The 13,358-nt window shown below is 40.1% G+C and overlaps 1 protein-coding gene across 4 annotated transcripts in view; it reads left to right on the top strand.

The window, feature by feature from the left end:
- Window positions 1–13,358, top strand: part of LOC139757902 (caspase-1-like) — a 103,354-nt gene that overhangs the window by 4,223 nt on the left and 85,773 nt on the right. For 2 of the 4 annotated variants that reach the window (XM_071678845.1, XM_071678844.1), the window contains exon 2: window positions 507–760. In XM_071678845.1, the coding sequence (XP_071534946.1) occupies window positions 540–760 (221 nt within the window). In that variant the 5' untranslated portion in view covers window positions 507–539. The remainder of the gene's footprint in view (window positions 1–506; window positions 761–13,358) is intronic. The other 2 variants (XM_071678847.1, XM_071678846.1) reach the window with 1 other exon arrangement.

The following is a 13,358-nucleotide window of genomic DNA, read 5'->3' as shown; positions in this document are numbered from 1 at the left end:
AAGATATGAGAGTTATGAACATGAGAATGTAGTAAAGATACCCTTTGGTCTGACCTGATAGGGTGTAGTAAATATTTGGGAGTGGGGAAGATGAGGATGAGGTTGTAGTAAAAATGGCCTTTGAACCGACCATTACAGATCAGATCAAAGGCCATTTGTGTCAAGAGTATAGTGATGATGAGGGTGTAGTGAGGTTGGCTCATAAGTGTGTAGTTAAGATGGGGGTATAATGAAAATGGTGTAGTGAAGAAAAGGAAGCCATGAGGATAAAGGCCTGTAATTTATGAATGTAGAGTGGTCTTTTTATTTGGTTCTTCAAAAGAAGTATAATGATCACTTTCATATCCTTGTGGGAATGAATAGGTAGACAATGCATGCATTTATGAGTATGCTATACTGTGCTTAGTATAACAGCAATGACCTCGTTTAAATACATGTACATGAATGAAATGAAGATAAAAAAGTGTTGAACATATTTCAAGTATGATTTCTTTGGTATTTTGCAGACAAGGGTAAAAATTTCCTAGAAGAGTGCAGCGATGGCTTCAGACACTAGTGCTAAAGAAGCGCTGACTGAAGATGGTTGGAATGCTGACCAAATGGCAGAGATCAATGCATTGGAGATTACTACTTTATCTCATCCTTCACAAAATGCAAGTATTTCTCAGTCCTTAGAGCAGACACCTACCTCAAGGCCTTCTGACAAGACAGGCAGTTCCCAACCCAGCAAGTTCCCAGATCCAACCCCTGCTGTCTGTGGGTAAGTGGGAACAAGAAAAATATATCAGGATAAAAGTAATATGAATGAAGGCTTTGGTCTTATTGTGCAAAGTGAAAAATAAGAAGTGCTTATATTACAGAGAAAGTTCATCTTTAACACATGGGTATGGGTTGAGCATGCGTATGACTGAATTGAGAAGCCGTTTACCTGATTAATCCAAGATATCTGGGAATGGACTTCAGAGGAATATATAGTGTGTTACTTGAGTTCAGCAGAATTCATTTTTTTAATGAAGAAACTGGAATATCATGTAAGTTACTCATATATATTTATGGTATTACATACAAATATTTCATGATACAAGACTATGCACAGTTGGGTAAAACTGTTGTTACATCTGTGTGCTAAGAGTCAGGCTAGCTACATCAAATTTGAGTATGTGAAGAGGGACAAATGTGAGGAATTGACTGAGAGGCTTGGGGTTTAAGTGGAAAACATGCATACAACCTTAGCAATGATTACATAAGATTACTTTTAAGAAAATATGTACAAGAGGGAATAAGCCTGATGTACAGGTATGGCCATTCACTGACAACTCTAGTCATATTTATATCACACTGCAGTGAATGTACACTCACTCAGCCATTCTAATGGGGTGATCCATTAGCATGATGAGATCAAACTGGCAATTACATGGGAAGGGTATCTGTTCTGCAAGGTCAATAGGTCACTATATCCACTTGGTTAACCCCTATGAGATCACTTCCACCTCCCAGTAGAATTATCTTACTGCAGTCTTTATATGACAGTGCTATATAAATCATCTTTTAATGCCGATGCAATACTGTACTATCAGTAGACAGCAATGATTAAGTAGGCCTATATGTTGTACAGCACAGTGAACACTCAAGATGCATTTCTGGAGAAAGAGCTTTCAACAAATCAACATTCAATGGGGTCACTATAACATACTGTATTTGATATCGAGATACATTCTGTGCAACATTCTTTACTACCTATTTTCACCTCCAAAGTGATACTTTTTTCATCACCTATGGTGCATTTCAAGCACTTGCAAACATTTATCAGACATTATGAGTATAGATATCTGGAATATGTTCTTTTAAGTGATGAATACAGCAGAAGAGAAACTGAGCATTCATGAACATGTTTAAGGTGAAAAAGCTTTAGAAGCTAAGCATTGACGGGCCCAGAGTGCTCTACATATGCCACTCATAATCATTAGCTGAGCAAGTGTGAAGAAAAATGATGGATGCAACCATTTCATATGACTTTGCAATTTTTCATTGCATTATAGAATTACAGAAAGGTCAAAAGCTCTATGGTGAATCAGCTATTATTGTCCAGAATTGCAATCATGTATTTGCATAAAATTCATATGACCGTAGAAATGGTCACAGTTAATTTTGCTTAGAATTGGTGGCTGGTGAGGAAGAAACAGCTGCAACATTTTTATCAGTATTTCTGTGCCTGCTTGCTTCCATAGAATCCTGTGTAATATTCTTCAAATACAAGCTGTGACTGGCTGCACTATCTTGATGCTCACTCTTGGTCCTTATCATACTGTATCATTTGTTGCATTGAACATTGCAGGCTGTTCATAATTTCTTTTCCTACTTCTTTCTTCACTTGTCCCTCTTTTTCATCCCCATATAAATCAGAGTGGTGGATCCTAAGACACATAGCTGAATCCTCACAGTCAGCTCATACGAATGTTCTATGAACTGTTCATCAAGATTCTTTTGCTCTGTTTCTCCTCATTACTGGGGACTTTGTTCTTGATGTGAATGAGTGATTCATTATTTACTTCCTTATCATGTCCCTCAAAATCATTCCACAATGAAAGGCAAGTTTTCTTTCACATTTCTAAAAGAGCAGATTCCTTCATATATTGCCAGGAAAACTTCAGTTCCAGGCCTCTTTAGAATGTTTCATTTTTTACTCAGACCAGAACGAAGTAACACTACTTGATGTACAAGGCTGTAGGTTCTTAGGGTAACTGAGTTTGGTGGTAGTGGTGGAGGTGAGTACCTAGGAATTGCTGTGCAAAGTTAAGCTGTGTGATGTCTCTTAACCTTATCAGTATGCAAATTATTTTATGGCCTTCCCAAATTTGCTAAAGTCAAAAATTTTTGCTTTCTGAACAGATGGATAAAAATGTAGAAAAAAATATTATTAAGTGAACAAAAGCTATCAGTATTTATTTATTTATTTATTATACTTTGTTGCTGTCTCCCGTGTTAGCGAGGTAACGCAAGGAAACAGATGAAAGAATGGCCCAACCCACCCACATACACATGTATATACATCCACGCACATAGATATACTATACATTTCAACGTATACATACATATATATACACAGACATATACATTTATACACATGTACATATTCATACTTGCTGCCTTCATCCATTCATGTCGCCACTCCGCCACACATGAAATGGCACCCCCCTACCCCTGCATGCATGAGATAGCGCTAGGAAAGGACAACAAAGGCCACTTTCGTTCACACTCAGTCTCTAGCTGTCATGTGTAATGCACCGAAACCACAGCTCCCTTTCCACATCCAGGCCCCACAAAACTTTCCATGGTTTATCCCAGATGCTTCACATGCCCTGGTTCAATCCATTAACACCATGTTGACCCCGGTATACCACAGTGTTCCAATTCACTCTATTTCTTGCAAGCCTTTCACCCTCCTGCATGTTTAGGCCATGATCACTCAAAATCTTTTTTATTATATCCTTCCACCTCCAACTTGGCCTCTTACTCCTCCGCGTTCCCTCCACCTCTGACACATATATCCTCTTGGTCAATCTTTCCTCACTCATTCTCTCCATGTGACCAAACCATTTCAATACACCCTTTTCTGCTCTCTCAACCACACTCGTTTTATTACCACACATCTCTCTTACCCTTTCATTACTTACTCGATCAAACCACCTCACACCACATACTGTCCTCAAACATTTCATTTCCAGCACATCCACCCTCCTCTGCACAACCCTATCTATAGCCCACACCTCACAACCATATAACTTTGTTGGAACCACTATTCCTTCAAACATACCCATTTTTGCTCTCCAAGATAACGTTCTCGCCTTCCACACATTCTTCAACGTTCCCAGAACCTTCACCCCTCTCCCACTCTGTGACTCACTTCTACTTCCATGGTTCCAACCACTGCTAAATCCGCTCCCAGATATCTAAAACACTTTACTTCCTCCAGTTTTTTTCCATTCAAACTTACCTCCCAATTTACTCGTCCCTCAATCCTACTGTACCTAATAACCTTGCTCTTATTCACATTTACTCTCAGCTTTCTTTCACACACTTTACTAAACTCAGTCACCAGCTTCTGCAGTTTCTCACCCATATCAGCCACCAGCACTGTATCATCAGCAAACAACAACTGACTCACTTCCCAAGCCCTCTCATCCCCAACAGACTGCATACTTGCCCCTCTCTCCAAAATTCTTGCATTTACTTCCCTAACAACCCCATCCATAAACAGATTAAACAACCATGGAGACTTCACGTGTCCCTGCTGCAAACCAACATTCACTGGGAACCAATCACTTTCCTCTCTTCCTACTCATACGCATGTCTTGCATCCCCGATAAAAACTTTGATCAAAATTTTGATCAAATAAGTCTTTAACTTTGTCTTTAAGAGTTTATATAAATTTTATGTTTGGCTTAACTCTTCAACAGTTTATAACAACACTATATATATTTTTATATACATCCACTGTAAGTACATTTTTAATCAAGCCAGGGGCACAATTTCAGTGCTTACCATATGTGCTATTTCCTCTAGATATGCCCCTGAACAGTTAGGGGTATTTTTTAGCTAAAAATACTTTTTTGTTTCAAAACTGAAAGATAAGATACTTGAAATAATCATAGAAAATATATCATAATGCTCTCATTTACCGATAAATACTCACTAAATATGATGCAATCGAGCAGAAATATTTTAAAAGTGACTTCATTTAACAGCTTAATTAAGTGTCATTAAAAGGACTAGACGTTATTTGAACACCATATTTGTATTCAGCTTGAAAAATACTTCTTATAATGAGTTTATAGAGGAAATCTTTTTTACTGAGAAAAACAAAAAACTGAAGGGTATTTTTTGGCACCAAAAACTTTTTTTTTTTTTTTCTTTTTTTTTCCAAAAGAAGGAACAGAGAAGAGGTCCAGGTGAGGATATTCCCTCAAAGGCCCAGTCCTCTGTTCTTAACGCTACCTCGCTATCGCGGGAAATGGCGAATAGTATAAAAAAAAAAAAAAAAAAAAATCATAATGCTAACAGTTACCGATACATACTTAGTAAATAGGATGCAAAGTAACAGAAATATTTTAAAATTGACTTCATTTCACAGTCTAATTGAGTGTCATTAAGAAGACTAAATGTTATTTTAACACCATAATTGTAATCAGAATGAAAAATACTCCTTATAATGCTGAAAAAGGACTGGTGATTGGGAATACCTGGTTTAAAAAGCGAGATATACATAAGTATACGTATGTAAGTAGGAGAGATGGCCAGAGAGCATTATTGGATTAAGTGTTAATTGACAGGCGCCCAAAAGAGAGACTTTTGGATGTTAATGTGCTGAGAGGTGCAACTGGAGGGATGTCTGATCATTATCTTGTGGAGGCTAAGGTGAAGATTTGTATGGGTTTTCAGAAAAGAAGAGTGAATGTTGGGGTGAAGAGGGTGGTGAGAGTAAGTGAGCTTGGGAAGGAGACTTGTGTGAGGAAGTACCAGGAGAGACTGAGTACAGAATGGAAAAAGGTGAGAACAATGGAAGTAAGGGGAGTGGGGGAGGAATGGGATGTATTTAGGGAATCAGTGATGGACTGCGCAAAAGATGCTTGTGGCATGAGAAGAGTGGGAGGTGGGTTGATTAGAAAGGGTAGTGAGTGGTGGGATGAAGAAGTAAGATTATTAGTGAAAGAGAAGAGAGAGGCATTTGGACGATTTTTGCAGGGAAAAAATGAAATTGAGTGGGAGGTGTATAAAAGAAAGAGACAGGAGGTCAAGAGAAAGGTGCAAGAGGTGAAAAAGAGGGCAAATGAGAGTTGGGGTGAGAGAGTATCATTACATTTTAGGGAGAGTATAAAGATGTTCTGGAAGGAGGTAAATAAAGTGCGTAAGACAAAGGAGCAAATGGGAACTTCAGTGAAGGGCGCAAATGGGGAGGTGAAAACAAGTAGTGGTGATGCGAGAAGGAGATGGAGTGAGTATTTTGAAGGTTTGTTGAATGTGTTTGATGATAGAGTGGCAGATATAGGGTGTTTTGGTCGAGGTGGTGAGCAAAGTGAGAGGGTTAGGGAAAATGATTTGGTAAACAGAGAAGAGGTAGTAAAAGCTTTGCGGAAGATGAAAGCCGGCAAGGCAGCAGGTTTGAATGGTATTGCAGTGGAATTTATAAAAAAAGGGGGTGACTGTATTGTTGACTGGTTGGTAAGGTTATTCAATGTATGTATGGCTCATGGTGAGGTGCCTGAGGATTGGCGGAATGCGTGCATAGTGCCATTGTACAAAGGCAAAGGGGATAAGAGTGAGTGCTCAAATTACAGAGGTATAAGTTTGTTGAGTATTCCTGGTAAATTATATGGGAGGGTATTGATTGAGAGGGTGAAGGCATGTACAGAGCATCAGATTGGGGAAGAGCAGTGTGGTTTCAGAAGTGGTAGAGGATGTGTGGATCAGGTGTTTGCTTTGAAGAATGTATGTGAGAAATACTTAGAAAAGCAAATGGATTTGTATGTAGCATTTATGGATCTGGAGAAGGCATATGATAGAGTTGATAGAGATGCTCTGTGGAAGGTATTAAGAATATATGGTGTGGGAGGCAAGTTGTTAGAGGCAGTGAAAAGTTTTTATCGAGGATGTAAGGCATGTGTACGTGTAGGAAGAGAGGAAAGTGATTGGTTCTCAGTGAATGTAGGTTTGCGGCAGGGGTGTGTGATGTCTCCATGGTTGTTTAATTTGTTTATGGATGGGGTTGTTAGGGAGGTGAATGCAAGAGTTTTGGAAAGAGGGGCAAGTATGAAATCTGTTGTGGATGAGAGAGCTTGGGAAGTGAGTCAGTTGTTGTTCGCTGATGATACAGCGCTGGTGGCTGATTCATGTGAGAAACTGCAGAAGCTGGTGACTGAGTTTGGTAAAGTGTGTGACAGGAGAAAGTTAAGAGTAAATGTGAATAAGAGCAAGGTTATTAGGTACAGTAGGGTTGAGGGTCAAGTCAATTGGGAGGTAAGTTTGAATGGAGAAAAACTGGAGGAAGTAAAGTGTTTTAGATATCTGGGAGTGGATCTGGCAGCGGATGGAACCATGGAAACAGAAGTGAATCATAGGGTGGGGGAGGGGGCGAAAATCCTGGGAGCCTTGAAGAATGTGTGGAAGTCGAGAACGTTATCTCGGAAAGCAAAAATGGGTACGTTTGAAGGAATAGTGGTTCCAACAATGTTGTATGGTTGCAAGGCGTGGGCTATGGGTAGAGTTGTGCGCAGGAGGGTGGATGTGCTGGAAATGAGATGTTTGAGGACAATGTGTGGTGTGAGGTGGTTTGATCGAGTAAGTAATGTAAGGGTAAGAGAGATGTGTGGAAATAAAAAGAGCGTGGTTGAGAGAGCAGAAGAGGGTGTTTTGAAATGGTTTGGGCACATGGAGAGAATGATTGAGGAAAGATTGACCAAGAGGATATATGTGTCGGAAGTGGAGGGAACGAGGAGAAGTGGGAGACCAAATTGGAGGTGGAAAGATGGAGTGAAAAAGATTTTGTGATCACTTTTCTGAGAAAAATACCACATGTACCAAATATTCATGGTATTTTTTTTAGCTCCCAAAAACTTTTTGTTTCAAAATTGAAAGAAAAGATATTCAAACACTTCTATACTTGAAATAATCATAGAAAATATAACATAAAGCTCTCAGTTACCGATACATACCCAGTAAATACAATGCAAAGGAGTGTAAAATATTTTAAAACTGACTTCATTTAACAGCTTAAATGAATGTCTTAAAGACGACTAAATTATATTTTAACAGCGGATTTGTATTCAGCATGAACAATACTTATAATGAATTTTTAAAGGAAATCTATTTTTATTTAAAAATTGAAAGATAAAATATTCAAGAACTTTTATACTTGAAATAAGCATGAAAAATATATAATGCTCTCAGTTACTGATACATACCCAGTAAATACAATGAAAATGAGCAGAAAATATTTTGAAACTGACTTCCTTTAACAGCTTGATTGCATGTCATAAAGACAACTAAATGATATTCTATCAGATTTGTATTCAGCATGAAAAGTATTTCTTATAATGAGTTTTTAAAGGAAATTATTTTTCTGACAAAAATGCCAAAAACTGAAGGTATTTTTTAGCTCAAAAAATATTTTGTTTCAAAATTGAAAGATAACATTTTCAAACACTTCTATACTTGAAAATATTCAAATTCTTCTATACTTGAAAATATTATTATTATTATTTTGCTTTGTCGCTGTCTCCCGCGTCTGCGAGGTAGCGCAAGGAAACAGAAGAAAGAAATGGCCCAACCCACCCCAATACACATGTATATACACACACATCCACACACGCAAATATACATACCTATACATCTCAATGTACACACATATATACACGCACAAACACATACATATATACCCATGCACACAATTCACACTGTCTGCCTTTATTCATTCCCATCGCCACCTCGCCACACATGGAATACCATCCCACTCCCCCCTCATGTGTGCGAGGTAGCGCTTGGAAAAGACAACAAAGGCCCCATCCGTCCACATCCAGTCTCCAGCTGTCATGCAATACTGCCCGAAACCACAGCTCCCTTTCCACATCCAGGCCCCACACAACTTTCCATGGTTTACCCCAGACGCTTCACATGCCCTGATTCAATCCACTGAAAGCACGTTGACCCCGGTATACCACATCGATCCAATTCACTCTATTCCTTGCCCGCCTTTCACCCTCCTGCATGTTCAGGCCCAGATCACTCAAAATCTTTTTCACTCCATCTTTCCTCCTCCAATTTGGTCTCCCACTTCTCCTCGTTCCCTCCATCTCCGACACATATATCCTCTTGGTCAATCTTTCCTCACTCATTCTCTCCATGTGCCCAAACCATTTCAAAACACCCTCTTCTACTCTCTCAACCGTGCTCTTTTTATTACCACACATCTCTCTTACCCTATTATTACTTACTCGATCAAACCACCTCACACCACACATTGTCCTCAAACATCTCATTTCCAGAACATCCACCCTCCTCCGCACAACTGAGTATGTATTGGGAATTGAGAGCATCATGATAGGGATTGGGGAGAAAGAATACTTCCCACGCCTCGCAACCATATAACATTGTTGGAACCACTATTCCTTCAAACATACCCATTTTCACTTTCCAAGACAATGTTCTCAACTTCCACACATTCTTCAACGCTCCCAGAACTTTTGCCCCCTCCCCCACCCTGTGATTCACTTCTGCTTCCATGGTTCCATCCGCTGCCAAATCCACTCCCAGATATCTAAAACACTTCACTTCCTCCAGTTTTTCTCCATTCAAACTTACCTCCTAATTGACTTGTCCCTCAACCCTACTGTACCTAATAACCTTGCTCTTATTTACATTTACGCTCAGCTTTCTTCTTTCATACCCTTTACCAAACTCAGTCACCAACTTCTGCAGTTTCTCACCCGAATCAGCCACCAGCGCTGTATCATCAGCAAACAGCAAGTGACTCACTTCCCAAACTCTCTTATCCACATCAGACTGCATACATGCCCCTCTTTCCAAGACTCTTGCATTCACCTCCCTAACAACCCCATCCATAAACAAATTAAACAACCGTGGAGACATCACACACCCCTGTCGCAAACCAAAATTTACTGAGAATCAATCACTTTCCTCTCTTCCTACACGTACACATACCTTACATCCTCGATAAAAACTTTTCAGTGCTTCTAGCAACTTGCCTCCCACATCATATATTCTTAATACCTTCCACAGAGCATCTCTATCAACTCTATGCCTTCTCCAGATCCATAAATACTAGTTACAAATCCATTTGCTTTTCTAAGTATTTCTCACATACATTTTTCAAAGCAAACACCTGGTTCACACATCCTCTACCATTTCTGAAACCACACTGCTCTTCCCCAGTCTGATGCTCTGTACATGCCTTCACCCTCTCAATCAATACCCTCCCATATAATTTACCAGGAATACTCAAGAAACTTATACCTCTGTAAATTGAGCACTCACTCTTATCCCCTTTGCCTTTGCTCAAATGGCAATATGCAAGCATTCCGCCAGTCCTCAGGCACCTCATCATGAGTCATACATACATTAAATAACCCTACCAACCAGTCAACATTACAGTCACCCCCTTTTTTAATAAATTCCACTGCAATACCATCCAAATCCGCTGCCTTGACAGCTTTCATCTTCGGCAAGGCTTTTATTTCTTTCTTTTCTTTCAAACTATTCACCATTTCCCGCGTTAGCAAGGTAGCGTTAAGAACAAAGGACTGGACCTTTGAGGGAATATCCTCACCTGGCCTCCTTCTCTGTTCCTGCTTTTAGAAAATCAAAAAAAAAAATTAGAGGGGAGGATTTCCAGCCCCCCGCTCCCTCCCCTTTAAGTCGCCTTCTACGACACACAGGGAATACGTGGGAAGTAATCTTTCTCCCCTATCCCCAGGGATATATATATATATATATTTTCTTTTTTATTTTTGCTTTGTCGCTGTCTCCTGCGTTAACAAGGTAGCGTAAGGAAACAGATGAAAGAATGGCCTAACCCACCCACATACACATGTATATACATACTTGTCCACACACGCAAATATACATACTTATACATCTCAACGTATACATATATATATAAACACACAGACATATACATATATACATGTACATAATTCATACTGTCTGCCTTTATTCATTCCCATTGCCACCTCGCCACACATGCAATAACAACCCCCTCCCCCTCATGTGTGCAAGGTAGCACTAGGAAAAGACAACAAAGGCCCCATTCATTCACACTCAGTCTCTAGCTGCCATGTAATAATGCACCGAAACCACAGCTCCCTTTCCACATCCAGGCCCCACAGAACTTTCCATGGTTTACCCCAGATGCTTCACATGGCCTGGTTCAATCCATTGACAGCATGTCGACCCTGGTATACCACATCGTTCCAATTCACTCTATTCCTTGCACGCCTTTCACTCTCCTGCATGTTTATGCCCCGATAACTTAAAATCTTTTTCACTCCATCTTTCCACCTCCAATTTGGTCTCCCACTTCTCCTCGTTCCCTCCACCTCTGGCACATACATCCTCTTGGTCAGTCTTTCTTCACTCATTCTCTCCATGTGACCAAACCATTTCAAAACACCCTCTTCTGCTCTCACAACCACACTCTTTTTATTACCACACATATCTCTTACTGTATTATTACTTACTTGGTCAAACCACCTCACACCACATCTTGTCCTCAAACATCTATTTCCAGCACATCCACCCTCCTCCGCACAACTCTATCTATAGCCCACGCCTCGTAACCATATAACATTGTTGGAACCACTATTCCTTCAAACATACCCTTTTTGCTTTCCGAGATAATATTCTCGACTTCTATGCATTCTTCAACGCTCCCAGGATTTTCGCCCCCTCCCCCACCCTATGATTCACTTCCACTTCCATGGTTCCATCTGCTGCCAAATCCACTCCCAGATATCTAAAACACTTTACTTCTTCCAGTTTTTCTCCATTCAAACTTACCTCCCAGTTGCCTTGACCCTCAACCTTACTGTACTGTACTGCTCTTATTCACATTTACTCTCAGCTTTCTTCTTTCACACACTTTACCAAACTCAGTCACCAGCTTCTGCAGTTTCTCATATGAATCAGCCACCAGCGCTGTATCATCAGCGAACAACAACTGACTCACTTCCCAAGCTCTCTCATCCACAACAGACTGCATACTTGCCCCTCTTTCCAAAACTCTTGCATTCACCTCCCTAACAACCCCATCCATAAACAAATTAAACAACCATGGAGACATTACACACCTTTGCCACAAACCTACATTCACTGAGAACCAATCACTTTCCTCTCTTCCTACACGTACACATGCCTTACATCCTCGATAAAAACTTTTCACTGCTTCTAACAACTTACCTCCCACACCATATATTCTTAATACCTTCCACAGAGCATCTCTATCAACTGTATCATATGCCTTCTCCAGATCCATAAATGCTACATACAAATCCATTTGCTTTTCTAAGTATTTCTCACGTACATTCTTCAAAGCAAACACCTGATCCACACATCCTCTACCACTTCTGAAACCACACTGCTCTTCCCTAATCTGATGCTCTGTACATGCCTTCACCCTCTCAATCAATACCCTCCCATATAATTTACCAGGAATACTCAACAAACTTATACCTCTGTAATTTGAGCACTCACTTTTATCCCCTTTGCCTTTGTACGATGGCACTATGCACGCATTCCGCCAATCCTCAGGCACCTCACCATGAGTCATACATACATTAAATAGCCTTACCAACCAGTCAACGATACAGTTACCCCCTTTTTTTAATAAATTCCACTGCAATACCATCCAAACCCGCTGCCTTGCCGGCTTTCATTTTCCGCAAAGCTTTTACTACCTCTTCTCTGTTTACCAAATCATTTTCCCTAACCCTCTCACTTTGCACACCACCTCGACAAAAACACCCTATATCTGCCACTCTATCATAAAACACATTCAACAAACTTTCAAAATACTCACTCCATCTCCTCACATCACCACTACTTGTTATCACCTCCCCATTAGCCCCCGTCACTGAAGTTCCTATTTGTTCCCTCGTCTTAAACACTTTATTTACCTCCTTCCAAAACATCTTTTTATTCTCCCTAAAATTTAATGATACTCTCTCACCACCACCAACTCTCCATTTGCCCTCATTTTCACCCCTTGCACCTTTCTCTTGACCTCCTACCTCTTTCTTTTATACATCTCCCAGTCATTTGCATTTTTTCCCTAAAAAAATTGTCCAAATGCCTCTCTCTTCTCTTTCATTAACAATCTTACTTCTTCATCCCACCACTCTCTATCCTTTCTAATCTGCCCACCTTCTCATGCCACAAGCATCTTTTGCGCAAGCCATCACTGCTTCCCTAAATATATCCCATTTCTCCCCCACTCCCCTTACCTCCTTTGTTCTCACCTTTTTCCATTCTGTACTCAGTCTCTCCTGGTACTTCCTCACACATGTCTCGTTCCGACGATCACTTACTCTCACCACTCTTTTCACCTCAACATTCTCTCTTCTTTTCTGAAAACCTCTACAAATCTTCACCTTCGCCTGCACAAGATAATGATCAGACATCCCTCCAGTTGCATCTCTCAGCACATCATCATCCAAAAGTCTCTCTTTCGCGCGCCTATGAATTAACACGTAATCCAATAACGCTCTCTGGCCATCTCTCCTACTTATATACGTATACTTATGTATATCTCTCTTTTTAAACCAGGTATTCCCAATCACCAGTCCTTTTTC

The sequence above is a fragment of the Panulirus ornatus genome, chromosome 28 (assembly GCF_036320965.1).
Source record: "Panulirus ornatus isolate Po-2019 chromosome 28, ASM3632096v1, whole genome shotgun sequence".
NCBI classification, from domain to species: Eukaryota; Metazoa; Arthropoda; class Malacostraca; order Decapoda; family Palinuridae; genus Panulirus; species Panulirus ornatus.
Note: the sequence above shows the minus strand (reverse complement) of the source record. Positions and strands in the feature narration are given on the sequence as shown.